The sequence below is a fragment of the Haliotis cracherodii genome, unplaced genomic scaffold (assembly GCF_022045235.1).
Source record: "Haliotis cracherodii isolate W230 unplaced genomic scaffold, xgHalCrac1.p SCAF_29, whole genome shotgun sequence".
NCBI lineage: Eukaryota > Metazoa > Mollusca > Gastropoda > Lepetellida > Haliotidae > Haliotis > Haliotis cracherodii.
Window position 1 is genome coordinate 2,732,114 of NW_027266285.1, and position 27,040 is coordinate 2,759,153.

The 27,040-nt window shown below is 39.5% G+C and overlaps 1 protein-coding gene across 8 annotated transcripts in view; it reads left to right on the forward strand.

Annotated features, from left to right (window-relative positions):
- Positions 1 to 27,040, forward strand: part of LOC139473490 (mitogen-activated protein kinase kinase kinase 13-B-like) — an 83,611-nt gene that overhangs the window by 53,791 nt on the left and 2,780 nt on the right. For 4 of the 8 annotated variants that reach the window (XM_071256100.1, XM_071256103.1, XM_071256107.1 and 1 more), the window contains 11 exons: positions 15,183 to 15,388; positions 21,451 to 21,695; positions 22,119 to 22,302; positions 22,861 to 23,052; positions 23,404 to 23,562; positions 23,731 to 23,889; positions 24,524 to 24,632; positions 24,918 to 25,027; positions 25,250 to 25,366; positions 25,658 to 25,783; positions 26,215 to 27,001. In XM_071256100.1, coding sequence (XP_071112201.1) covers positions 15,213 to 15,388; positions 21,451 to 21,695; positions 22,119 to 22,302; positions 22,861 to 23,052; positions 23,404 to 23,562; positions 23,731 to 23,889; positions 24,524 to 24,632; positions 24,918 to 25,027; positions 25,250 to 25,366; positions 25,658 to 25,783; positions 26,215 to 27,001 — 2,364 coding nt within the window. In that variant the 5' untranslated portion in view covers positions 15,183 to 15,212. Of the gene's footprint in view, positions 1 to 644; positions 787 to 5,434; positions 5,501 to 15,182; positions 15,389 to 21,450; positions 21,696 to 22,118; positions 22,303 to 22,860; positions 23,053 to 23,403; positions 23,563 to 23,730; positions 23,890 to 24,523; positions 24,633 to 24,917; positions 25,028 to 25,249; positions 25,367 to 25,657; positions 25,784 to 26,214; positions 27,002 to 27,040 lie in introns of those variants that run through there. The other 4 variants (XM_071256102.1, XM_071256108.1, XM_071256105.1 and 1 more) reach the window with 3 other exon arrangements.

A 27,040-nucleotide genomic window follows, 5' to 3' on the forward strand; every position in this document is an offset into this window, starting at 1 on the left:
CAGTCTTTACCCCAGATTTACCACAGTGCATGCTTGAGAACTAAATACACAACACAACATTCATGACTAATAGTATTCTCATGTTATATTAAATTATAAGTTTTTGTACTACTACATGCTACCTAAGTTCTTAAGTTCAGAAACATTTCCATTTTTCTTTTTTAGTGTTTTACATCTGCTATGGATGACAACAAATGAATAGTTAAGAGCAACCATGAGACAGCATTTACAAGATCCGCACCTGCTTATACATTGCCATTGGGTGAATTATTATGTTCAGTAGCTTCTGAAAGAAGTCATTTGCATGATGAAGTGTGTATTAGTGGTAAAGCTCAAATCTGTTATTCAGCCTAATTTCATTGTACTTTCATCTTTCTTTTATTGCCTTCATACACGAACCTCAACAATAAATTCAAGAATTTTCGTTAGCATTAATCTATTTTAATTTGCGCGCAAGATAACATCACTTGCTGTGTCCCCCAATTAATTGGAATCTATCACCAGTGGGTCAGAACTATGCTTATGACGTTTTTTCCAGCCATTGATAGAAAATTGGGTGAATCAATATACCTGTGCTGCGCGTTGAGCGAGAATCACAATAGGCTATTTTGATCAATAGCACAATGGCTGTTCCCCACAAAGAACATAGGACGACGCAGGCTGGTTCAGGCATAGTAGGTAGTAGGGCCATACAGGCAGTTGGGGACAATATGGATGCTGCTTTAGATGACCCTGGACACAATACCTCAAGAAACAGACATTTGGCTAGATCAGCGGGGGATAATTGTAAGTTTATCAAATATGTCATTTGATAATGTTTTGTAATTTGATGATGTGGCAGTTCAGGTTGATTTTGGTGTATACTGTTCGGATTTAGAGTCTGGTTTTGTCTTTGTTTTGATGTGTCAGTCTGTGTATGTACAGATGTCATCACATAGATTGTTTGTATATTTCATGGTTGTATACTGTACACAATCCTGGCATTGCTAGGTGAGGTGATATTGACATGCTTCAATGTACTGTTATGATTGTGCAGCAGTGTAGCTGGCAGCCATTGAAGGATCAGGGATCAGCTGGGTTGCTAACTCTTCTAAATATGATGGTGTACATTTGGATGTGGTCAAAATTTGGATAGAATTGTTTTTTTGTAAAGATGTTGTTTTAAATGTTCAACTCAAAAAATAATATTTATGTTCTATAATCAAAAGGGTAATATATGTATTTTTTGATAGTTCTGGCAATCATATTGTATTTCTAGCATGTAACTTCAAATATTTTTACATTTGTTAAATTTCTAACTGACCAATATCACAAAGAATATGAAATGTTATGACAGCTAACTGTGGAATTAGATATGACATTCTGTTGAATACCCAAGCCACGTTACCTTGATGTCATTACAGTATTAACTACAGTACTTGTACCTATGTAAAATACAATTGATGACAATGGTACCAGACCTTTTATGAGAATAGCTGATCCAGGTGTTTACTTTATTACCCCATGACCTAGACAGCACAGTCATAGTTACACCCTGTTCATTGGATTCTCATGATGCTTAATCAAGCGTGGCACTGACAAATCCGTGATTCTGCTCATAAAGAAACAGAACAAAAGTCCCTTCATTGTTATCATCATTTTATACGTCAAAAGAAACTTGTTTTAAGCCACATAGAAAACATGAGAGATCTCATCATGAATTTGCCCAATAACCTAGTCTCGGACTTGTGAAATTTAAATATGCCATTGCACAATAAATATGTCCACATTTCCCTGATGTATGAGCCCTGCCATGCCATTCCATACTGGCTGCGGACTCAGGATATTGCTAATTTCACCAAGACGCCATCCTTTGGTTATAGATCGGGGAGTTTATAGGCCGATGTTATTTGCAAGCACAAACCCCAAAGGGCTGTGGAAAATCAATAGCCAAGCGGGCAGGCGGTTTCAACATGTCAGCCATGTTGATACAAAGAACTAGATTCCATGGCAACTTTTGGCCGATCAAGAAGGAAAAAATTCAGATTCACCGAAAAATGGATTAAGGACAATCTGAGAGACTGGAGGCATTAATCTTTAGTGATTATTTCTTGAAAGGAAAATAACTGTTATTAATAATGGTTGTTGAAGACTCCTAATTGTCATGAGAAATACCAAGTCTTGTAGAAAATTACAATATGGATAGAGTTGGCTCCTGTAGGTCTTTATGACTGGCTTAAAAAATATTGCTTAAGAAGATGACAGCAATTTGAGTTTTATGATAAGTATTTCAGTTTAGTGTTGTTGAATGGTTGAATGTTGGTGGTTGTGTTTATATGATTTTGTTTTTGCAGTATCAGTTCTTTAATTTTCATGTTACATCTCTCCAACAAGACTATATATGATACATGATATGTTCAGGTTGTGTTGGTATATGGATAATCCAGTTTTAAGTCATAGATACAATAATACAGTTTTGGGTCCTGCTTGTGGTCTTTGTTTTTCAACACTGTTTTACCACTATTATTACACTAAAAATACTGTAGCAGGAGTTACCACATTTGTAGTGCTATGATTGTTTGTTGAACAAAGCTGGGTTGTTGTGCAGGGCTGCACCCTAGTTACTTGTTGTGCAGGGCTGCAACATAGGACTTGCTGCAGAGGTACTCTTAGAGTCAGCTGAATGGTGCTAACTTGTTTGATAGGCATTACTTAGAAGTTGACGGATGACAAGATAGACACAATTTTTATGGATAACAACTTCTTACAGTATTAAAGAAGTTGTTATCCATAAAAATTGTGTCTATCTTGTGAATGGTGCTATTCCGTACATTTATCCATTTCTTTCACTCTCCAGCAAGAGAGATATGTAGTCAAACAGGTTATCTCTAACTAGGGGCGGTCGGGTAGCCTAGTGGTTAAAGCATTGGCTTGTCACGCCGAAGACCCGGGTTTAATTCCCGACATGTGTACAATGTGTGAAGCCCATTTCTGGTGTCCCAGATATTGCTGGAACATTGCTAAAAGCGGCGTAAAACCATACTCACTCACTCACTATTTCTAACTAAGAGGATGGAGAACATTCACATTTTTCTTAAAAACAAATTTCATTTTTGTTGTGATAGTAAAACTTTTTCAAATGAAGACTTCATGACTATCCTTGTCAGTCAGATGGCCTAGCATAAATATAGATAAACCTGCCTAGATTCTATTTCACTGGCACTAGTGAGCCAGTATCTTGGTTGAACTGCAGTGCTTGTGTTGATATCAGTGCCATGTTCTTTGATATGTGGAATGTCCACTAAACTATTGTTTGCCCACAGTCTGAGAATCATTAGGGTGATAATTACCCAGAATGCCTTGGGGGTTGCAAATAATGACTGTCTCCCGACTGCTGAAAAGGTTGAAGGTCGACTAATGTGTTGCTTCAATATGTCACATGTTGAACTGATAGTACTTCAGTATAGACTGAAATGTGCAATTTTAACATGATCGGATGATGAATAAAGTTTTTGATGTGTTGATGGAGATATTACTACATAGATAATTATATGATTGTATGACAACAGACTTTCACTGAAATCTACAACACAACAGTAATGTGTATATCTATGTGACTGGGAAATACAAGTCAATACATTTCATAAATTATCACCCTGAATATTTGATAACACCAAGCACTTCTCATGGTGCATATCTACCACAGGTTATTGAGTACATGGTGTAATCGATGACATGAAAAGGCTTTTGTGTGAGGATGAACAGTATCAGTTATGTGCTATTGTCCTCTAGGTATTTGGTATGCATACTCTGTATAGAGAACTGGCCTGCTTCATTCTGATGTGTGGCAGCCATCATGAGTTCAAGTGTGGACAGTTTGGGAATAGTTCATGTGTGTTCACCAAACTGTGGTGACTGTCTGTAGTTGATTGATCTCTCTACTCAATATACAGTGTAATGCTCGGGCTGAAGGGAGGAGGTAGCCTAGTGGCAAAGGCATTTACTGCCCAGGTAGGGGTTCCATGCTTCACATGCTCTTGCTTCTTGCTGTCCAACTGCTGTAGTCCTGATGGAAGAAATGATTCATTGTTAGGAAGTCTGGGGATCAGCTCATCAGCAGAATATATTTTCATGATGTATACATATTGTACAGTAAACATTTTTCCCATGAAGTGTATATTGGTCTATTAACAGTTTGATGGTATAGATTGACATTCTTTAAAGAGATGATAGTTGTTTCCTGAATAATTCTGATTTGGATGTCGTCACTGCATGACAGTTGCTGTTGTAGGGTGTGTTATGTGAAGACATTAGCATGATCCCTGACTGTCACCTCACATGTGTCTTGATGCCTTAACATAGGAACAATGTGCTGGGAATACTGGCTTCTGTTAAATGGCTTGACTTTGAATATTACCATAGCCTAGAAAAATACTGATTAAATTGTTTGTAGTGCAAGAAAGGATTAACTGTTAAAGGTATTTCCTCTTGTCTTGCAAATAGAAATATAACGCTCATCTGATCAGAAACATAAGTTACTAGGCTGCTGATAACATCAGTAATTCCTTTTTCAAAGCAGGAAAATGTGTCCAAGTTGATGTAAAAATATATTTTCGAAAGTCTTTAGAATCTGAGCGTCAAATCAACCACCCTCCCCAGCAGATGTGGTCTAATGAATATTTAGGATTTCCTGATATTGTCTTTCGTAGACCATCTTTCCATAAATCACTGACAAATACTAAATCAGATAATGAACCCATACAAAATTCATATTATTCCTCAGCAAAATCTCTGTTTGTCAGATAATAGGACTGACAGTTTGATTATGGAAGCTATTTGCATGTCAGATCACTTATCATATTCCGTTCCAGTGTCTAGTGTCTAGCTGAGCTTGTAACTATCATCATATACCTCCATGAGAAACCACTTTGTGAACCATCTCAGTAGTGACATACACAGCCAGTTTCCCCTAACAAAGAGACCATAAGTTTACAGCATTACTACTTCATAGACATATAACAGACAAAGTATTATATCTCTTCATGAAATCGGACCAATGCCTTGTGATCCTAGCTTCACCTGAAGGCGAGTCTAGAAATCTGATGGAACATCTTGTAAACCAGGAGTATCTTGTACATGTACCTAGGTATAACCTGTTTCCATGTAAAGGTCATATATGGGTAACAATAACCTCAAAGGCCTTAATGTCGTGATACTGTCTGTCCAATAGCTGCAGAACTACAGCACTAGTATTGGGTTACAATTTTGCTAAGCTTGGGGAAATAACTATTTGACAGTTGACAATAAAACTATTGTCCTGTAGTGAGACAGATTATCGCGACTGACCCAGCAGACAATGCTAAAGATAGCAGCATGTCACTGACAACATCTGACAATCTCCCATGCTGTTCTAGATTGGGAGTATTGATTATTCATGAATTTCATATCGTGGGATGTTTAGTGAATATTCACCTGGTATTGATGAGATGCCAGGTCATGACCTCAACTTTCTCATGAAAATGTAAGTTTGTTGTTGTAGAAGATATCAGTATGGTTGTGTGACAGTAGTTTCGGATTATTGCGTAGGTTGAGGTGCAGCATAAGTGTGTCAGGTGTTGCACTGCCGCACATATCTTCAGCGGAGTAATTCACCAGTGAGTTTTATGGTTCAGATAAAAGCATAATGTAAAAGTTATTAGTTTTTCATCAAGTTTATTAAAAATGTTGGCTGGGATATATTTCATATTATAAAATATTTGTTATAAAATTGATCAATGCATTTGTGTAAAATCAATCCTCATTGTTCGATGATTTCCACTGATTGTATCTTACAGACATTTGACAATATGTTCAGGATAACACAAGATACATTTGAATGTACTCACTTTTCCCTGTATTTTGACACAATATCATGAATATTAAGTAGGCCTTGTGTTTGTATATAATTTTGTCGTTCTGTATTTTGCTGAAATAACACTCAAAATATTAAATCAGTCTTGCATTTCAAATGGAAGTCATCATTCGTGGTGACTTGGAGACATTTGCTATTTGTCAAAACAGAAGTCTAAAAAGAAACACTGCATTTTGATTTCTTAAAGCTACTGCTGTAACTCCCGATGAAGTCACTGCCGATGAAGAGCAAGGAAAACAAGCTGTATCACCGATTGCTAGTGCTTACATTGAAATTGAAAAAAAATTGAATGCAGATATGACTGAGATTTGTTAGAAGTACTGGGAAATAAAAGGCAAGGCACACCTTAATTGAAAATGGCACACCTGAAAAACAGGCCCAGTGCCTTTGGGCACACCTGATTTTTGTCTAATTTCGAGCCCTGTACTTCCTTCTCCAAGTAGGTAATTACATTCATCAACAAGAAGACACTTTTCAGGAAATGCATGCTATGAGAGTACAGCAAGTTCTTTATGCAAAAGCTGGATGGAGATAAAAAACATTCTTATATTTCCCATCTGATTTGATGTTACATGGCTTATCTGACATAACCAATGTATATCATCTGACATTAGTACATGTATATCGGTCCCACTATCATATAGTTGATCTATATATATTTCTTTTGACAGTACCTGTATATGTAATTTGATAGCACCTATGTATATCATCTGAGAGTACCTATGCATATCATCTGACAGTACCTATGTATATCATCTGACAGTACCTATGTATATCATCTGACAGTGTCTGTGTATATCATCTGACAGTGTCTGTGTATATCATCTAACAGTACCTATGTATATCATCTGACAGTACCTATGTATATCATCTGACAGTATCTATGTATATCATCTGACAGTGTGTATATCATCTGACAGTACCTATGTATATCATCTGACAGTGTCTGTGTATATCATCTGACAGTACCTATGTATATCATCTGACAGTACCAATGTATATCATCTGGCAGTACCTATGTATATCATCTGATAGTACCAATGTATATCATCTGACAGTATGTATATCATCTGACAGTACCTATGTATATCATCTGACAGTGTCTGTGTATATCATCTGACAGTACCTATGTATATCATCTGACAGTACCTATGTATATCATCTGGCAGTACCAATGTATATCATCTGACAGTACCAATGTATATCATCTGACAGTACCTATGTATATCATCTGACAGTGTCTGTGTATATCATCTGACCGTACCTATGTATATCATCTGACAGTGTCTGTTTATATCATCTGACAGTACTTATGTATATCATCTGACAGTGTCTGTGTATATCATCTGACAGTACCTATGTATATCATCTGACAGTACCAATGTATATCATCTGACAGTGTCTGTGTATATCTTCTGACAGTATGTATATCATCCGGGTTAATAAAGGTCTTCAGCAACCCATGCTTGCTGTAAAAGGCGACTGTGCTAGTCATCTGACATGGTTGATACACGTCATCGATTCCAATTGCGTGGATCGATGCGCATGATGTGCATCACTGGATTGTCTGGTCCCGACACGATTATTCACAGACTGCCATCATATAGCTGAAATATTGCTGAATGCGGCGTTAAACAACAAACAAAAAACAATTGGTGGTACCCGACTTTACCTTTTTATATTATCTTGTCAGTACCAATTAAAGTCACCTGACAGTACTGATATCAACTGTGTACCTCGCCATATGATATCAATTTTGCTAATTTAGGTTCTGTCCAGTATGATGGTGTAAGTAAGCCTTGTGTCTGCCTGTTGTTTAGAATATATACCCCCTAGTTGACTGTAGTTGTGTCTCCATATACAAATGAAACATATCTTACAAGGAACTAATACATTTCTTTGCATTTGAATATCAAATAATTCTGACTTATATAAACAAATATAATCATGTTTAGAAGTAAGAAATAGAGCGATGTGGAGACAGTTGTTAATTATGTATATCATGTCCTGGTGTTCCTTGTGCTTCTCCGGCACATGTAAAGGTTAATATTTCCCCTTCGTTGCATCTCTTGTGGGGATTAATTTCATTTCACAGAAATATGAAGGATTGTTGGAGGACAGGGTGACATTCTGAGGTGTAAAGATAGATGTGTGGTGTGGGATAATCTAGTTAGCACAGGCAAGGGCAAGACTATGGGAGACTGTAGAAATCTTTGAATGCATGGTGTGGCAAGGCTATCGTGAGGATTAAACCTTCTGTTGTGTGGTGTTGAGATCACTGTAGTTATGTCATTTTGACCATGTCGTGAAAATGTCACTTTGGTGATGAGGTCATATTGTCACTTTGGTGATTAGGTCATATTGTCACATTGATGATGAGGTCATTGTAGTGATGATGTCACTGTGTTGATGATGACAAGGGTGATGATGACAATGTTGTGATGATGTCATTGTGGTGATGATGACACTGCTTTGATGGTGATACTGTTGTGATGATGACACTGCGTTGATGGTGACACTGGTGATGACACTGTGGTGAAAACACTGTTTTGGTGATGACAATGTGGTGATGATGACAATGTAGTGGTGATGACACTGTTGTGATTATGAAACAGTGGTGATGATGACAATGTGGTGATGATATCACTGTAGTGGTGATGACAATGTGATGATGACAAAGTGGTGATGATGACAGTGGTGATGATGACAATGTGGTGATGACAATGTCCTGATGATATCACTGTAGTGGTGATGACAATGTGTTGATGACACAGTGGTGATGATGACAGTGGTGTGATGGTGACACTGTTGTAATGATGACACTGTTGTGGTGATGACACTGTGATGATGACAATGTGGTGATGATGACCATGTGGTGATGATATCACTGTAGTGGTGATGACAATGTGTTGATGACACAGTGGTGATGATGACAGTGGTGTGATGGTGACACTGTTGTAATGATGACACTGTTGTGGTGATGACACTGTGATGATGACAATGTGGTGATGATATCACTGTAGTGGTGATGACAATGTGTTGATGACAGTGTGGTGATGGTGACACTGTTGTAATGATGACACTTTTGTGGTGATGACACTGTGATGATGACAATGTTGTGATGATGACATGGGTGATAATGACACTGTTGTAATGATGATAGTGTTGTGATGATGACACTGTGTTGATGGTTACACTGTGGTGATGACAATGTGGTGATGATATCACTGTGGTGATGATGACACTGTTGTGATGATGACACTGTTGTGATGATGACACTGTGGTGATGATGACAATGTTGTGATCATGACACTGTGGTGATAATGACACTGTTGTGATGATGACATTGTGGTGATAATGACACTGTTGTGATGATGACTATGTGGTGATGATGACAATGTTGTGATGATGACACTGTGGTGATGATGACAATGTTGTGATCATGACACTGTGGTGATAATGACACTGTTGTGATGATGACATTGTGGTGATAATGACACTGTTGTGATGATGACACTGTGGTGATGATGACAATGTTGTGATGATGACACTGTGGTGATGATGACAATGTTGTGATCATGACACTGTGGTGATAATGACACTGTTGTGATGATGACACTGTGGTGCTGCCTTTGCTAGAAATTTATCAGAATTTCTGTGTTATCTCACTGATTTGCAGTCCAAGGCAGCTTCTAAAGTGTATGCTGCATTGACCTTCTAACATACACTTATATTGGATCAGTTGCTGCTTTGTGACATTCATTTCCTGACTGCCAAGAATTGAAATTGATATTTGCAATTGTAAATGTCACCAACTAAAAGTGTAAAGTAACATCATCATTAAAGTAGGTCTGTATTGATTGCAGCCCAGGGAAAAGGGCACCGTGTCATCTTTCATGAAACTTTATAAACATCATCATTATATTTCCCCCAGGAAATCAATAACCTGTTCCAATTGCTATCTACTGAAGCAACTGTTGGTTTTTGTATTGCATATATATTGTTAAAAAACATCTTACACTTCAGAGTGCTTTATCTGTTGTGTGGAGAAAGTAGATGAATGGATTAATCTGTATTTTGCTGGAAATTACATTTCTATGTAGAGACTGGATGTGACAGGTTTTTATACATTTGTTACCCAAAGTCCCATTGTTTTATATGTAGATCAGGTTTGCTTAAAGATAAAAGTTGTATCCATGTGTGGTAAGTAGATTTAGATTGTGGAATATAATTAATGATACTTTTGTTCAGATAGTTTAACTTGGTGAGTGATATCCATATATGCCCCAAAAGTGGAACTTTGCTTGGTACTTACTAAATAGTCATCATGATGCCATCCAGGACCAAGACATTTGGTGATGGAACTTTACAGGCAGCAGGCTTATATCTGTGGAATAACCTACCTTTGTACATTCCATCAATTCAGGGGCTTACAACCTTTAAGAATAGACTGTAAACATTTTTTTGAGCAGGCCTTGGAAGAGACTTGATATTTGTCTGTCATGACATTACGCAGACTGAAAGTGCTTTGGAACAGTATGTTTACTGGATATTAGTGCTGTACAAATGTAGATAGTTATAGATCGGCCATAGCATGTAATAAAAACCCATATGTTATTTCATTTTGAGCCTCGTTATAATAAATATTAGAAACTTTATACACATTACATCAGTCTGAGAAAGAATTGCTGACATCCAATATTGTCCTGCAGTGTTTTATCTGCCAAAAGTTTATCTAGGTCTGTCTGATATTCAGCATCCTGAAAAAAGAATCTTATACAATTTCACAGTTTGTAGTTGACACCTGGCAATGACAAGTGGAGTACAGGTGTGCTACTATGTGTAGAACATATACAATTTCATCATTTTGGGCTCATAAAAAAATTCACTATTTTCCCCCAATTACTCTGCAACAAGTTCCTTAGCTTCTGTCTGCTGCAAACACTGAATGATTTTTATGTTCTTTTCATATTCGTATTGATGTTTTCAGTTCATTTGTCATGTGGATTTTAGTAACAAGTAATCCAAAGGAGCTCTGATAATGACCCAGACTCACTTACCTGTAGATGTGAATTGTGTGGTAGCTGCAGTGGATAGGTTGGGATGCCAGATGAGTCATTATCAGGATTATGGTCTAGTCAGATTGAGGTTAATGAAGACTTAGAGCCCCGGACTGAATGTAGACGTGTCTGTATGGACGGACTTTTGTGGTGGAGGTCTGCAGGCTGCTGGTAGCAGTGCTTCACACTTCAGTCATTAGTCGTATAAAAATGAATGTTAGAAGACTGTCAACCTTGCACTGCTTTCTATGAGTCAAACACCAAGCTTTAGGTCTTCAGACGTCCAGACACACACATAGCAGTTCTACAATTGGCCATGGAACAAAGCTCCGAGTCAGTTCAAGAATCATAGGTTTGGGAATATGTGATGTTGATCCTTGTAAGAATCATGTTAATGAGTTTGTTCACAGTTTGGGAGAGGTACTGTACTTAGCCAAGTTGTTACAGTGTTACCTCATTATGCCTGAGAAACTAGTTTAATTCCCAGCATGGACACACTTTTTAGTGATAAGGCTGAAAGGTTTCTACAAGCGGCATAAATCCATTCTCAGAGCTCAATTGAAACGTTAAATATATATTTTAAAACCATCTCCAGTTATGGTATTATTTTTCTCCTTTCCAGTGAAATTGATTTCCTGACTTAAGAAACCAATAGAACCAATAAAGGGATCTTGGCTCAGGAAAATTGGCATTTACAGCAAGTTTGATTAATATAATTTCAGTAGCATTACATATGTCTGCTTTGTATGATATCTTTCTATCTAACATCTAAATATAACAAGAATTGCACAGAGAAAAGATTTCAGTTTCACACATGGCACTGATGGACAGTCTTGTCTTAGACTGGGCACCTTGTCCATTGGGTGTTGTTTTCCTTTCAAAAAGAGACCTTGCACTACATATTCTGCTGTTATTTGCCTTAAAAATTTCAGAATGTTTTTATGTTTCTTTCTCCATGCTTGTCATCATCGGATTTGTTGTTAGGATTTGTTGCTGGTAGGAGGACATGTGCTGGGTGTTAGATGTTTTGGTCCCACCTTGATGTATACATTCACTGATACAACAGTCATATCAGATGTAATTATCTTAAACTACATATCCCATGATGCATTTGGTTGCACCTATCTACCTATCAAGACTTTCCAATGAAAAAGCTGAGCTGCTTACCTAGAAGTATGTAAAATAGGGTCCATGGTAATCTCTCAGGCAGCTAATGGAAATGGTTTCATGTTTGGCCTTCAAGATCATGATATATTTATGTCTGCTTCTGAAGAACTTAATCATGATGCATCATTACTCAAAAGATTTCTTGGAATAACATCAGCTCTTGTTAGGCTAGGCTAATGGGAGGACATATGTCCTAGTCGTCACAGTGGAGTTGTCCTTGAACTGTGCCCAGATGCCCTGCTTATGGGCTAAAACCCTCAACCCTCCTCATTTGTGATCCTTAAGCACAATGCTCCTGGATTTCACCAAAGTAATGAAGTCTATGAAATGTCTAAGAAAATGTTCAATGAAGTTGATGAACTTAAATTTGTGAAATCTTTGTATTATGAAACCAAACTTGAGTGAAAGTGTTTTGTGTAGGAAATTGTGTAAATGTCAAGGAGGTGCAAACTTTGGGACAGTATGGGATACTCTGCTCTGCTCTGCTCTCCGGCGTCTGACCCTCAGGCATCTCTCAGGCTTCTGACCCTCTCAGGCTTCTGACCCTCTCCGGCATCTGACCCTCAGGCATCTCTCCGGCATCTGACCCTCAGGCATCTCTCAGGCATCTGACCCTCTCAGGCATCTGACCCTCAGACATCTCTCAGGCATCTGACACCCTCAGGCATCTGACCCTCAGGCATCTTTCAGGCATTTCAGGCATCTGACCCTCAGGCATCTCTCAGGCATCTGACCCTCTCAGGCATCTCTCAGGCATCTGACCCTCTCAGGCATCTGACCCTCAGGCATCTTTCAGGCATCTGACCCTCAGGCATCTGACCCTCAGACATCTCTCAGGCATCTCTCCGGCATCTGACCCTCAGGCATCTCTCAGGCATCTGACCCTCTCAGGCATCTGACCCTCAGACATCTCTCAGGCATCTGACACCCTCAGGCATCTGACCCTCAGGCATCTTTCAGGCATTTCAGGCATCTGACCCTCAGGCATCTCTCAGGCATCTGACCCTCTCAGGCATCTCTCAGGCATCTGACCCTCTCAGGCATCTGACCCTCAGGCATCTTTCAGGCATCTGACCCTCAGGCATCTGACCCTCAGACATCTCTCAGGCATCTCTCAGGCATCTGACCCTCAGGCATCTTTCAGGCATCTGACACTCTCAGGCATCTTACCCTCAGGCATCTCTCAGGCATCTGACCCCCAGGCATCTCTCAGGCATCTGACCCTCAGATATCTCTCAGGCATCTGATCCTCAGACATCTCTCAGGCATCTGACCCTCAGACATCTCTCAGGCATCTGACCCTCTCAGGCATCTGACTCCCAGGCATCTCTCAGGCATCTGACCCTCAGACATCTCTCAGGCATCTGACCCTCTCAGGCATCTGACCCTCAGACATCTCTCAGGCATCTGACCCTCAGACATCTCTCAGGCATCTGACCCCCAGGCATCTCTCAGGCATCTGACCCTCAGACATCTCTCAGGCTGGTTGATGTCATCTGCTCCCATGACAACTGAAGTGTCTGGCTGGGAGATAGTACAGCAAATGAATGGATGTAAAGGCCTCCTGTCAAATACAGTACTGTATACAATGAATAGAATATTCATGATGTGTTGTCAAATTCCCAGAAGTGTTTTTTTCGGAAAATCAAGAAGATTATTTGTTGATTAGACAAGAAGATTGCCAGTTATCAGATTCACTTCACAACATTCACATAATGATTGTGCTGAAAGTAGGTGCATGTGTTCAGTGTAGAACAGAAATCCACAGGATGGTCGGACTGAGAAAGCAATATGTGAAATGCTGGACTTACTCATTGATAACATCCATGTAAACTGCTGGGGTAAGACATTTAGACAAGAAGTAGGTATCCCAATGGGCATAAATTGCACTTCGCTTCATGCTGATCTGTTTGTTTGTGCATGTGAATTGGAATTTCTGCTCAGATTGGCAAAGTCAAAACAAAGTAATTTGGCCAAGAAGCTTCAGATATATCCATGATCTGATATCATTCAATGACCATCAAATAACCCATTCCCTTCCACTGATTTACCCAACTGAACTAGAAATAATGGAGACCAGCAAGCCCACCTCATCTTTTTCATATTTAGATCTATGCATAAAGATTCAGATAGACAAGACACTCTCCACAAGTCGCTATGGCCAGAGGGATGTCTTCAACTGTTCACTAGTCAACTTTCCCTTTATGTCAAGCAATATTCCTGCAGCTCCAGCCTTTGGTGTCTACATTTCAAAACTTTTGAGGTACAATCAAGCATGCTCTTTCTCCAAAGATTTCAAAAAGTGTTAAACAGCCTTTGCTCAAAAGTTGCTTGATCAAGGTTACTACATTCAAGGCCTTAATTAAGCTTTCGAGGAGTTTTATGGTAGACATGTGGAGAACATGTCCAAATCAGCAGCAAAAATATGTCCGATGCAATTTCTTATTTTGACTTGTACCAAATGTTCCCGTCTTTTTTTAGGTGAACAATTGACTTGCCTTTGCATGTGTTTGTGATGGATGCCATAGGTGGGACAGGATATGCTGATCTTTTTGTGAACACCTGGTATCATCACAATTTGATAGTGATTCATAAACACATACTTATGATATGGTTGGAATTGCACAATCAACTCTGCTTTTAGCAAAGGGTTTTGTCACTTTTATTTGCTGATAGACTAGTAATGTTAAATCTGTTTCTGAAAGTAATTAACTTGAGTTGGACAGAGAACAGTATGCACTGTATTTCAGAATCATATTGATGAGAAAAGAAATTGTGTTCTGTTTTTTTAATTCTGCAAAAGTTTCAATGAAAAACGAGTTTTGTTGTTACACAAATGAACTCCATCATGTAGTTTGTCATTGTCAGTTGTTGCAGCATGGCTGATTCATTGAAGACTTCCATGCAGTCATACTTGGACAGTTTCATACTCTAGTAACGAGATGGAGACATCTGACCATCTGTCAGCTGACCCTATCAGGGTGTAAGGAATGAGACAATCCTTTTAGTAATGTATGTGCATATGAAACTTGACTGAGCATTGAACATCTTGTCTGTTGTTTCAGAAGGTGCTATATTAAGTGAGCGTGAGCAGGATGACACTCGAGCGTAATGCCCAACCCGAGTACACACAGCAGAGCATGTCGACCGCGACAACCTGTACCTCCAAAGCCATCGACATACCCAAGAAAGATGAGCCGATGTTCAGTAGAAACAGCCCTAACATGCTCAATGTCCTCACAGCCAGCTCGGACTTCGAGTTCTCAAATAGGTGAGTTTCATAATGTGTTTATCGATCAGGAGCTTCGGGGTTAGTAATTGGATTTAGGGCAAGCTTGGGCCATTAGGTGGTGTGTCCTAGGTACACTTGGGGATTGGATGCACCAGCATGATATGGAATAAGAGTTTTTGATGAAGTAACTGATGTTTTGATAAGTCAAATAATGTTATCAAAATATAGGTTTCTTTGGATCAGTTTTGTTGTGTCAGATATTCATTATAGGAGTCATTGCATTCCTGTGTCAGATGCACGAACTATTCCTGTGTCAGGCGGATGCAATATTCCTGTGTCAGATGAACGTAGTATTCCTGTGTCAGATGAACGTAGTATTCCATTGTCAGATGAACATAGTATTCCTGTGTCAGATGAACGTAGTATTCCTGTGGCAGATGAACGTAGTATTCCTGTGTCACATAAATGTAGTATTCCTGTGTCAGATGAACGTAGTATTCCTGTGGCAGATGAACGTAGTATTTCTGTGTCGGATGAACGGAGCATTCCTGTGTGAGATAAACATACTATTCCTGTGTCAGATGAACATACTATTCCTGTGTCAGATCGACGTAGTATTCCTGTGTCAGATCGATGTAGTATTCCTGTGTCAGGTCGATGTAGTATTCATTGTCATGATCAATACTTCCTATCACAGCTGTTTACATATTTTCTCCATCATTATATCAGAAATGATCTCAGCATGACTGCATCAAGGTATCCTTCAATTGTAGAATATTGATTAGATTCATTTATGGACTAAAGTACTTTTGTTTTCTATGTAACATATGTGTACTGATAGTCATTTCTGGGAAACATTCAGCTATTCCAGTAGAAGAAAGACTTATCAAATAGATCAGATTAAATATGTACATTATTATCTTACAGACCTCTTAAACAAATGAAGTCAAACTTTCTTTTGTTGGTTCCTAATCAAAATCCAACAGGAAGTGAGCATACCCTGGGAGACATACCATGTGGGGATTCTTTGTTGTGTTCACAACGAGCTAGAAACACAATAAGAGTGAGTGAGTTGGGTTTTAACACCGCTTTTAACAGTATTCCAGTTACATCACGGTGTGTCAGCTTAATGTGGGAGGAAAGCCCGAAGTAATGCAGGTCTCAGATGTTTACCACCTCAATGAAACCCACGAGCACGGGTATGGTGCTGACAAACCTAGAAACATAATTGGGGCGAATCGGGATTCGAACCCACAATCATAGGTTTCTGGTGTGCCCAAGAGATGCAACTCTGCACAGCGAATCGCAGCGCCTTAGACGACTGGGCCACCCATGATCCCCATAATGAGAGCATTTAATAATTCAGTTTGTTACAATAACCAATCCTTCAAGCAAAGACTATATGTCAAGAAACCTCTTTGGGCCTCTGATGTAGATGTGTAATGCTATGATGGGATCCAGAATTTATCTAAACATGGATCAATTTATTGTGTCTATTTTCATTTGAAGAGGGATTTCAATAGACTTCAGAAAAAAGAAAATATTGTTATCTCTCATGGCGTGGACCACTTGTGGCTGCTAGAATTATACAGTTGTTAATCAAAGATCGTAAGGTTAAGGAGATTTAGATTAAGATTCGTTGAAACTATATCAAGCCTTTTAAACGAAATTTAATCTTCTTTAGTCTGTAAAAGAGGCATGAGAAAATGAATTTCAAATTAAATCAAGTTTTCGATCTTCAATCTCATTCATTTCATGCCTTTGAAATGACAGCCTCATTTTGAATGAGAAGATGAATGAACTCTGTGGATGACAACTTTCTTGTGAAAGGAAGGACAAACTTTCTACATCAAAGCACAATCATTTTTCAACTTACGCTGAATGATACCACAACTTGAAATCCAATCATTTGAGAAACCAAATCATCAAATTGACCCGTTTAAGTGGACCCTTGATCTTGGACCTTCCATCAGTTGTAGGAACCATATTTTGGAGCTACCCTCAATTCCATGATCATTTCATTAATTCCTTCAATGCTCACACTGTTCTGCTGGAACGTCAATACATTCTATTCACAGTTGCCTGTTGTGGGAGCTGCTGATTAAGCATACAAATGCTACACGCTATCAAAATTACCACCAATTTCATTAGGTAAATGTTGCCCCAACAGCCAAACCCTGGTAAGATTTAGCCATCATTTTGGTGTTCATCAATCTGCCAAGATGTTCTTGCTGGGTAAATTGTCTTGGAATAAGTCAATCTCCGATGTCGCTCTTAGGGATGACTCCATGTGTTCCCACTATTGATCATAGACTTCTACAGGCAAGAAGTTAGTCATGACGAGGGCAGCAGCACCGTCCCTGCTGGACAGTTATGTCCCTGGTGACCCGTACAGATCTGGGTTAGAATAGGTTTTCAGCATCCAATGCTTACCGTAAAAGGTGACTGCTTGTCATAAGAGACGACTGATGGGATTGGGTGATCAGGCTCGCTGACTTGGTTGTTGCATACATCGTATCCCAATTGCGTAGATCGATGCACATGTTGGCAATCACTGGATTGTCTGAACCAGATTCAATTATTTACAGACCGTTGTCATATAGCTGGAATATTGCTAAATGTGGTGTTAAAAAAACAAACAAAAAAACAACTAGTCCTGTCAGTGGGTTTGCCTGATGTTATCAGGTTTTCACTTTGGTAATTTGGATAAACTGAAAAACCCCACTAAAAGTAGATTTATCAATGTCGGTGACAAGAGACAATGTTCACTCTTGTTTTGTATTTTGTTTGGTTTTCTTATTTAATAAAAGTTACAATCAGGATTATTACATTTGTGGTGTGACAACAAACAGTCTTCACTGTTCTGAAGGGAAGGGTCACAGCACAGCTTAAAGGGCAAGTTCACACGGGAATGAACCAATTTTTCTTGTACTTTTTCCACATCAAATGTGTTAACATAGAAGTGTCATAGACAAAAATATAAAAACATCATATTTAATTAACATATTTTTTGCACTAAAACGATTTATATTTTTCACATTTACCAAGTGTTCTATTTCCATTACAAAAACACCATGGCTTATGCCCCTTGCAATATGACGTCATTGGTGCCAATTGATAAACATTATGACGTCATCATGCTTTGTTAGAGCCGCTTCACGTGGTGTAGGTACAGTTTTGTGATTCTAGCATCTCAGATGCCAGCCAGAATTGTGTTGTGCTGAGTCACCACTGCGCCGGAGTGTGTCGTAGACCATGTTGTTTTACCGCAAACTGGTCCTTGATATCTTTTGCGTTGAGAATAGACAGGGACCCAGTTGAATTGGCACCAATTACGTCATAATCTAAGGGGGATAACTCAGGCCTATTTCGCTCGTTAAACGAAGGCCTCATAACGGCATATCACTTTCACACTATTGTGAGCTTCCTACTTTCACTGTGAAAAAAAAATAGTGTATATTTTCAAACACAGATACTAACTAATTCTAAAATTGCGTTTTGTTTAGAAAAAGAAAGAAAGTGATTTTTGCGTGTACACTTCCCCTTTAATGAACTGGAGCGTGCTAAAAACATGTGATTAGAACCTTAACATTTTCAATGAAGCAAATGGGGATCTGATAGAAACAATGGATGCTACATATGGACTACTAGGAGGCTTCATGGAAAACCTTGCTGTGTCACAGGACCATGATGACCTGGGGTCTTGTTCACACTATCAACCACTGGTTGGCCTGGTCCAGGGTAGACTACTTGCCACTGGGATAAAACAGTTGCTGGATAGTGTAGTCTTCTTGGAGTCTGTAGAAGAAGAAGTGACTAGCACTGTAGCTTGGGATATGAAACTCAAGTTTAATGCTCTATGAGGAGCTCATCATTTTCCTGTTTATCATGTACTGTTTGATATTGTTTTTGTAACTTGAACTGACATCTAACAATGAAGTAAAGCCATGGGAGTACAGTTTCAGCAGCCAACAGTCCAATATGGCACCGAGATATTGCCACTTGATACATAATTAATAAACAGAACTATCATAGAAAGTACACACTTATCATATTGATACTATAGCTGGTTTGAATATAACACTTCTTTGAAGTAGCCTGACTGATGCCCACATGATCGGGTCCACACCCACTTCCACCCACAGGGGCTGTCGGGTACCCTAGTGGATAAAGTGTTAGCTCGTCACGCCAAAGACCCGGATTCGATTCCCGACATGGGTACAATGTGTGAAGCCCATTTCTGGTGTGCCCCACTGTGATATTTCTGGAATATTGCTAAAAGCGGCGTAAAACTATACTCACTGAGTCTCACTCACTCACCCACTTCCACCCACAGCAATGATAGCCTGGTCAGTATTTCCGAATGTCCATCAGATTTATTCATGTTTGGCTTGCAGTTACTGTGCCTGTCAGTAAGTCAGAAAACTGACGTTAGTTTTACACCCTATGACGTCTTTGTTTTTTAGAATGGGCGTTCTTCCATTTATGTATCCAAATTGATCTGCCATGTGAGGAGCTGTTTCACTCGCCGCCTCCTGTTTATGAAGCTGTAGAAACTTGGCTGCCGTTGTTCCCTCATCTTGTGGCCATCTTTATGGTGATAACTATTTGCCCCATGCAAGATTTATGATGGGAATTGAGTATCTGATTGCACAGATGATTTGTGCAGTGAGAGGCGTTCTGTGGAACAGGGATTCTAAGAATTACACTTCTGATAATGATAACGTTTCAAAATGTTGGCTTTGTCCTAAGCAAAAAATAATTTGATGTAAGTTTTCTTTTTGTCATGGTTATTGTAGCTTTTGAAACTTTGAAATGACTGGAAAGTTATCTACTTTAGTTTCATTTTTTTATATCTCAAACAGTTTGACAGTAAATGTCAAACAGTTTGAACTACAGTGAAGAACAAATCTGCCAGGCGATGGAATGTGCATGTTTTAAAAGTAGTGTTGTAGGCTTTTAGCTACCATGGGTCCTATCTGATTCATTTATCCAAAGTTTGGTTTATTTCCCGCGAGTGGCCCTATCTCTGTTATCAAAACCATCTGAAACCAAGATTTTGGCCATGTCAACCAGTAAACAATTATTACATACACATATACTGTCTCATACCATATATGTCACAGAAGAGGTAAAAAATTAGTAATATGTTTAGTGTTTGTTCTTTCACAAAGAACATCACTGTTCATGTGTTGCCTTGTTCCTTCAATTGATGAAATGACACCATATATAAATACCGGTTGATGTAGTCAAATCGAACATCCCTCTTTTCTTTCTTCATTGTGTAAATGTAATCAGGTGGCTTTTTCAATCAGTCAACTCCATAATAAGTGACATTACACCAATGAATACCATGCACGACCTGTGCCAATAAGCAACACATGCACGAGACAAGGAGTGTTCACAATGACAAGTTACATTGCATGATAACAGGGATAAATCTATGGATATTTTTCATTATGTACAATAGCTGCTACAATAACTACAGTCAGATTACAATATAAAAACTGTGTGATAGAACTTTTTCAACGATGAAATGAGATACTTTACATACATGTCCGTTGTTGATTTCCTAGAATTAGCTTTATGCAAATCTTTTTTTTTACTCAGGCATAAATTTCATTGGTTAAAATTAACCTGTGTTGGATATGATGAAGTGGGTCATGCGGCATTTGACAAATTGAAATTTAAGTGAAATTCATTATCGGCAAACACTTGCATGCAACTTGTATTTTGTGTTGGCCAACCGAATAATGTGACCCCATCTTGACAATATACTTCTAAAATAGCAGTTTTGCTTTGTTCTCAAACAATCATGAGTGAGTGAGTGAGTTTGATGTGTGAGGAAAGCCTGACGTGATGCCGAAACAGAGTAGGTTGCCAGTATATAAATGCACTAAGAGTGGTTACATCAAGACCTGCTTGATTGTATGTCAACCTACCCTAAGGATTTGAATTGTTGTTCATGCTACCAACCACTGATTGCCTGACACTTGACAGTTTTGAACTGTTCCCTGTGATATAGGGATATTACTGCATGTTTGGAAGGTTTGCTGTTGGTACAGTGTGACCTTGACTAATGTTTCTCCTTTTCTCTGCAGTATGCTCCGCTTGGAGCATGAAGTTGACCAGCTGAGCCTCACAGAGAAGTCCTCCTCAGACTCCACGCCATCCCCAACATTTGCCCGGTCGGCACCGGTAACTCCGATCCACAATCCATCTGGCAGTGTGGACGTAGGCTACCGGGATGGCACACAGAGGGGTTTCTTTGAGGGGCTGCTGGGCTGCCTTCGTCCGGTATGGACCATCATTGGCAAGGCAGCAGCCGCAGAGCTGAAACAACAAGGTAGGATTGTCACCTGCAGATGTAGTGCAAGGAGTTATTATGTTTTGCTGAAGAGATGTAACATGTGCAGGATGACATTGAAGTACATGTAGTGTGCCATGAATTAGTTCATATAATTTGAAAACTGGTTTGAGGAAGATATATCATTTATCGTGTCTGCAGTTATTCCACAGTTGATTGACAGAAGGTTATGTGTCCTAAATGAATGATACTTAATATTATTCGGATAAATCATTCACGGGTCACACTGGAGAACTGGGCTCTATTCTCTACATGGGTGAATTGTGTGCAGCCCCTTATGTGTCTCCTGCTGTGATATTGCTGGAATATTGCTTAAACGGCATAACACCATCCTCACTCATGATGACATTATTCTGCCCTTCTTCTAATGTGAGTTATTCATGTAAGGGTCCTCTTCTCTAGATGACTGGGAGATTCCTTTCGAGAACATCACTGACCTGCAGTGGTTGGGGAGCGGGGCGCAGGGTGCTGTGTTCCTGGGAAAGTTGACAGGAGAGGAGGTAGCAGTCAAGAAGGTCCGCGACGTCAAGGAGACAGACATCCGCAATCTCCGCAAACTCAACCACCCGAACATCATTGCTTTCAAGTGAGTGCTGTAGCAATACCTCAATGCTGGGGAAACCACAGTCTAGAAATTCATTTTATGTGATGTCAGTCAGTTTGTTGGTAAATATATCTAAAATACTTTAACATTCCACCACATTTTATTCTGTATAACATTCCTCCAATTGACTATTCTGTGTAACATTCCACAAGGTGATTATTCTGTGTAAGATTCCACCAGGTGACTATTCTGTATAACATTCCTCCAGGTGACTATTCTGTATGACATTCCACCAGGTGACTATTCTGTATAACATTCCACCAGGTGACTATTCTGTATAACATTCCTCCAGGTGACTATTCTGTATAACGTTCCTCAAGATGACTATTCTGCATGATATTACATCAGTCCAGAGTGAAGTAATGTCATTTGAAATATAAAAATGAGATTTTATTTGGCACTTAAATTTCCACTTGAGAGATTGGTTGGGGAAGAACAGCTAGGCTGCAGTGCTTTCTGTGCCTTCTCAGTGTTAGTAATGATATCCCAAGATACCACTGCTGGTGTAGCCTAGAGCTGATGCATATATGCTTGTTACAGGGGAGTATGTACGCAGGCGCCCTGCTACTGTATCATCATGGAGTACTGCCCTTATGGACAGCTGTATGAGTTGCTTCGTGATGGCAAGGAAATACCGCCCACACTCATACTGGACTGGACCAAACAGATTGCCAGTGGAATGAACTACCTCCATTCACACAAGATCATACACCGGGATCTAAAGTCACCCAAGTAAGTTGTGACAGTATCCTAGATATGATATTGGTTATTGAGCTGTTGTATTGTGTAATATATTTTCTAGGGATGTCGCAAAACATTTCCTGTTGTGTTTCCAAACAGTGAATTAGATTTTATTTTATTTTGTCATCATTATACCATTATTCTAATTTGGCAATACTGAAAATGCTCTTCATCAATAGTGCTCCTGTTTTTGAGACACCGTCTAGCAGTGTACCAAAGATCGTGCACTTATCAGCTGATGTACTCACTCTGTTTGGATTATGTTCTAACAATCCTCTAATCAGGACATTTACATCATGATAATTATTGCTGTGGTATAGAGTGGGATGTTTTGTTTTGCAGTGTGTTAGTGGCCAGTAATAATGTGGTGAAGATCTCGGACTTCGGCACGAGCCGAGAGTGGAATGAGAAGAGCACCAAAATGTCGTTTGCTGGGACTGTCGCCTGGATGGCGCCTGAAGTCATCAGGAATGAACCCTGTTCGGAGAAAGTGGACATCTGGTATGTCAGCATGGAGATCATTTTAACTGATGTTCCTGTGATATGGTAAAGGAGTGGTTGAACATTCCAAGAACTCATTGCCTTCACATTGCTGATTCCTGTTGAACATATGCATGAAGAGATTTCTTGTATCTTCTATGTTGAGTTTCCATGTGTGTCTGTTTCCAGGTCGTTTGGTGTGGTGGTGTGGGAGTTGCTGACTGGAGAGATTCCTTATCGGGATGTTGACTCGTCGGCCATCATCTGGGGCGTGGGCAGCAACAGCCTTCACCTCCCGGTGCCGTCAACCTGCCCTGAGGGCTTCCAGTTGCTCATGAGGCTCTGTTGGTAAGACGCATCTCCCAGCTCTCTTCACAGTTCTACTCTTTGATTGGTTCTGGAAAATAAAAATCTGGTAACAATCCTTTGACTTGGATGTTCTGTTGATAGTCATGGGGTGGCGATTTGGTCACACAGTACATCAAAGGGAATAAAGATTACGAACATGCAGTCACATGCATTTAGAGCTTCAATACTGTATGATGTAGACTATAGAAAAAGTGTCATGAAAGTCAGGTATGCAGGGATTTACTGGACACGGAATTCTGCGTCATATATTCATAAAACTTCAAGACTGGCACATTATAGTACTTACTAATCTCCACTGATGTCATCCTATTGTTCTCCAGTCGGGTTAAGTCTGTTGTATTATTTCCAGGATTTTATATAATATCCCTGGGATTTTATTTGGTATCCTAGGCATATTTGCTTTATAATATGTTAATATCCATGGGGTTTTATAAATACAACTTTCGTTTACATTGTAACATATAAATGTGTCTTGCTAGAATTTCTTTTTTTAGGCATTGAGTCCTCAGGACCCCTCATGATAGATAACAAATGTACATCCATGTGTATGGCGTGAATGTGATTTATGACCATAGCTACCAATAGGTATGTCATGTATCGCCTGCATTTCCAGGAGTGCCAAGCCCCGCAATCGGCCATCGTTCCGGCAGGTGTTGATGCATCTGGAGATAGCCTCCCCAGAGCTACTCAACTACAGCCGGGAGGACTTCATGGAAGAGCAGGTAACTCCAGTCTGACCATGTCTAGGCTGCTGGGATAGGATGAGATGATGTTCTGTAACAGTGTTCAGAATAGGTCTCAACACAGTGGTTACAATTCATTTTCTTATTGCTACTTCTCTGCCTGACTAGTTGAGATAAGTTTATCTTCTAATGGACTGAAATAAAGAAACACACAGCAAAACAGCAGCCAAAAGCTCTCTTCAGATGTGTGTGACTCTATGAAGTGTGTGTCTGACTGTCTATGAAGTATCTGACTCTCTATTGTGTATGTCTCCTTATCTGCAGGTAAAGTGGCAGGAAGAGATCCGGGAGCTCTTCATGAAGATGCGATCCGAGGGGTCCCACTTTCCTCAGCTGGAAGAGGAACTCATCCGTCGCAGGAAGGAAGAACTCAGGTAACAGGATGGACATACATCACAAATCTGTCAAAACTACATTGTAATCAAAATGTGTGAAGGAAACTTGGGAACTAGTAACAGCAAGTGACAAGTACTATTGCATGTATGAGCAGAGCCAGGTGCTGACTCTAAACTTTAACTCATTCAGAAATATATTGTGGCTCATCTGCATTCTCATTCAGGGGGAAACTTGTATGAGTAATCTTATCTATACTGCAGACATGCCCAGGATGTGCGGGAGCACTATGAGCGGAAGTTGGAGCGAGCCAACAACCTGTACATGGAGCTAACAGCGTGCATGTTGCAGCTCGAGAAGAGGGAACGAGAGCTGATCAAGTAAGTCCTTCTACTGTTGGCCGTTCATCTGTTACCATGATGCATTCGACTTGTATCTGTCGTATGTTGGACAAATACAAGTTGGCATGATAAAAAACATTAACAAATTCTAGTGATTTTGAAACGATTTTCATGACATTGTTATTTGGTGAGAATGTTGTAATATCAAGTCCCTAGTTCATGTCCTTGTCAGTGTTGTGACCAGTGACTGATCAAGAGGTGTTCATGTAAACACATGATACCTCACTTCCTGGAATTGGTTTGTCAAATATACATAATTGTTTCTTGAAGGAGAGAACAGATGCTGGCGTTGTACTCAAAGCGACGGAAAAGTATTGTCCGTCCAATCATCAAAGCCCAGGAGAAGCTAGATAGAATTGGGAAGAAGAGATGCTACAGATCTTCTGACCCTGCAAGGTAGATCTGTCAGTGTGTACTATAGCATGTGTCTGGATCAGTGTAATCTCATACCAATGTTTATGAACCGTGAGAACAATTTTGTGAATGTGATTCAGTAAAAGCAAGCTCCATGGAGGCACTAAAGAACCCATGAAGTGTTGGAATACATTGAGGAGTGTGTGGATATGTGTATTGTACTTATTTCTATATATTGAGTATTTGAATAAAGTAATAATAGGCCACTTACAAAGTACCAGACTCAACACCACGTGTGTCTTCTCTCTGTGTATGACATCATTACATGTCTAGGTATTTGTGTGCAATCAAACTGCATTCTGAGCTTGCTGGGGAGTATAAAAAAAATCTATAGGGTATCTAAAGTTAATACTGTGTAACACGAATTATGATTTGAATTGAATTTTAATTAATTTACTTGCCATCTTCTTCAGTCCGGACTCGCAGAAGACGGAAGGTAGCATGACCACCAGTTCTGAACAAGTTCTTCCATCACCCACAAAAATGCGCTACCGCAAGAATCGTCACCGGCGCAGCAACAGCCGTGGATCGCTGAAGGACATTACCTCGCCTATACGAAGCCCATCGAAGGACTCAAGTCAAGATGAATCAAAAACTAAACGGGTGACTTTGCATCCAGGCCCAGGTTTGGCTGTGAGAAGAGAAAAGAAAAATGAATCGGACTGTCCTGATAAGAACAAGAATCAGAATTTAGATGAGCGTAATTTGAATGATGTTTGTTTTGGGTGTGATGGAGGATGTAGTGATATCACATGCAGCAGCAAGAGGTCAAGTCAGGTCAGCGCGGATGTTGAAAGCAATACGTGTGACTCGCCATGTAATAGCCCACGACATCAAGTTCACCAAGTGTATAATATTGTCGAGGTTGAAAACACCAATCAGCCTGACTTTCAATCAAAAACAACAATTCTAGAAAAAGACTCGAATGAAAATCTGAATTGTCCCATCGACACAGCAGATATAGATATCAAAGACATTAAGGAAATTACAAGTGAGGATACTATTATCATCACAGCTGATAATACAGTAGGACATAGGGCAGACAACTCAGTGTTAGAAAATGCCCAAAAAACTGTGTCTGTATCAATGAAGAGGACGAGAAGTGATCCAGAAATTTCGCCAAAATGTTTGTCACCAAATCTGCCGAGGCTACGAGACAAGTCTGACAAGAAAGTTGCAGTTAAATTCAGAAATGTCAAGGTTAGTTTCAAGGAGGTTTAAGACACTGATCAATAGATA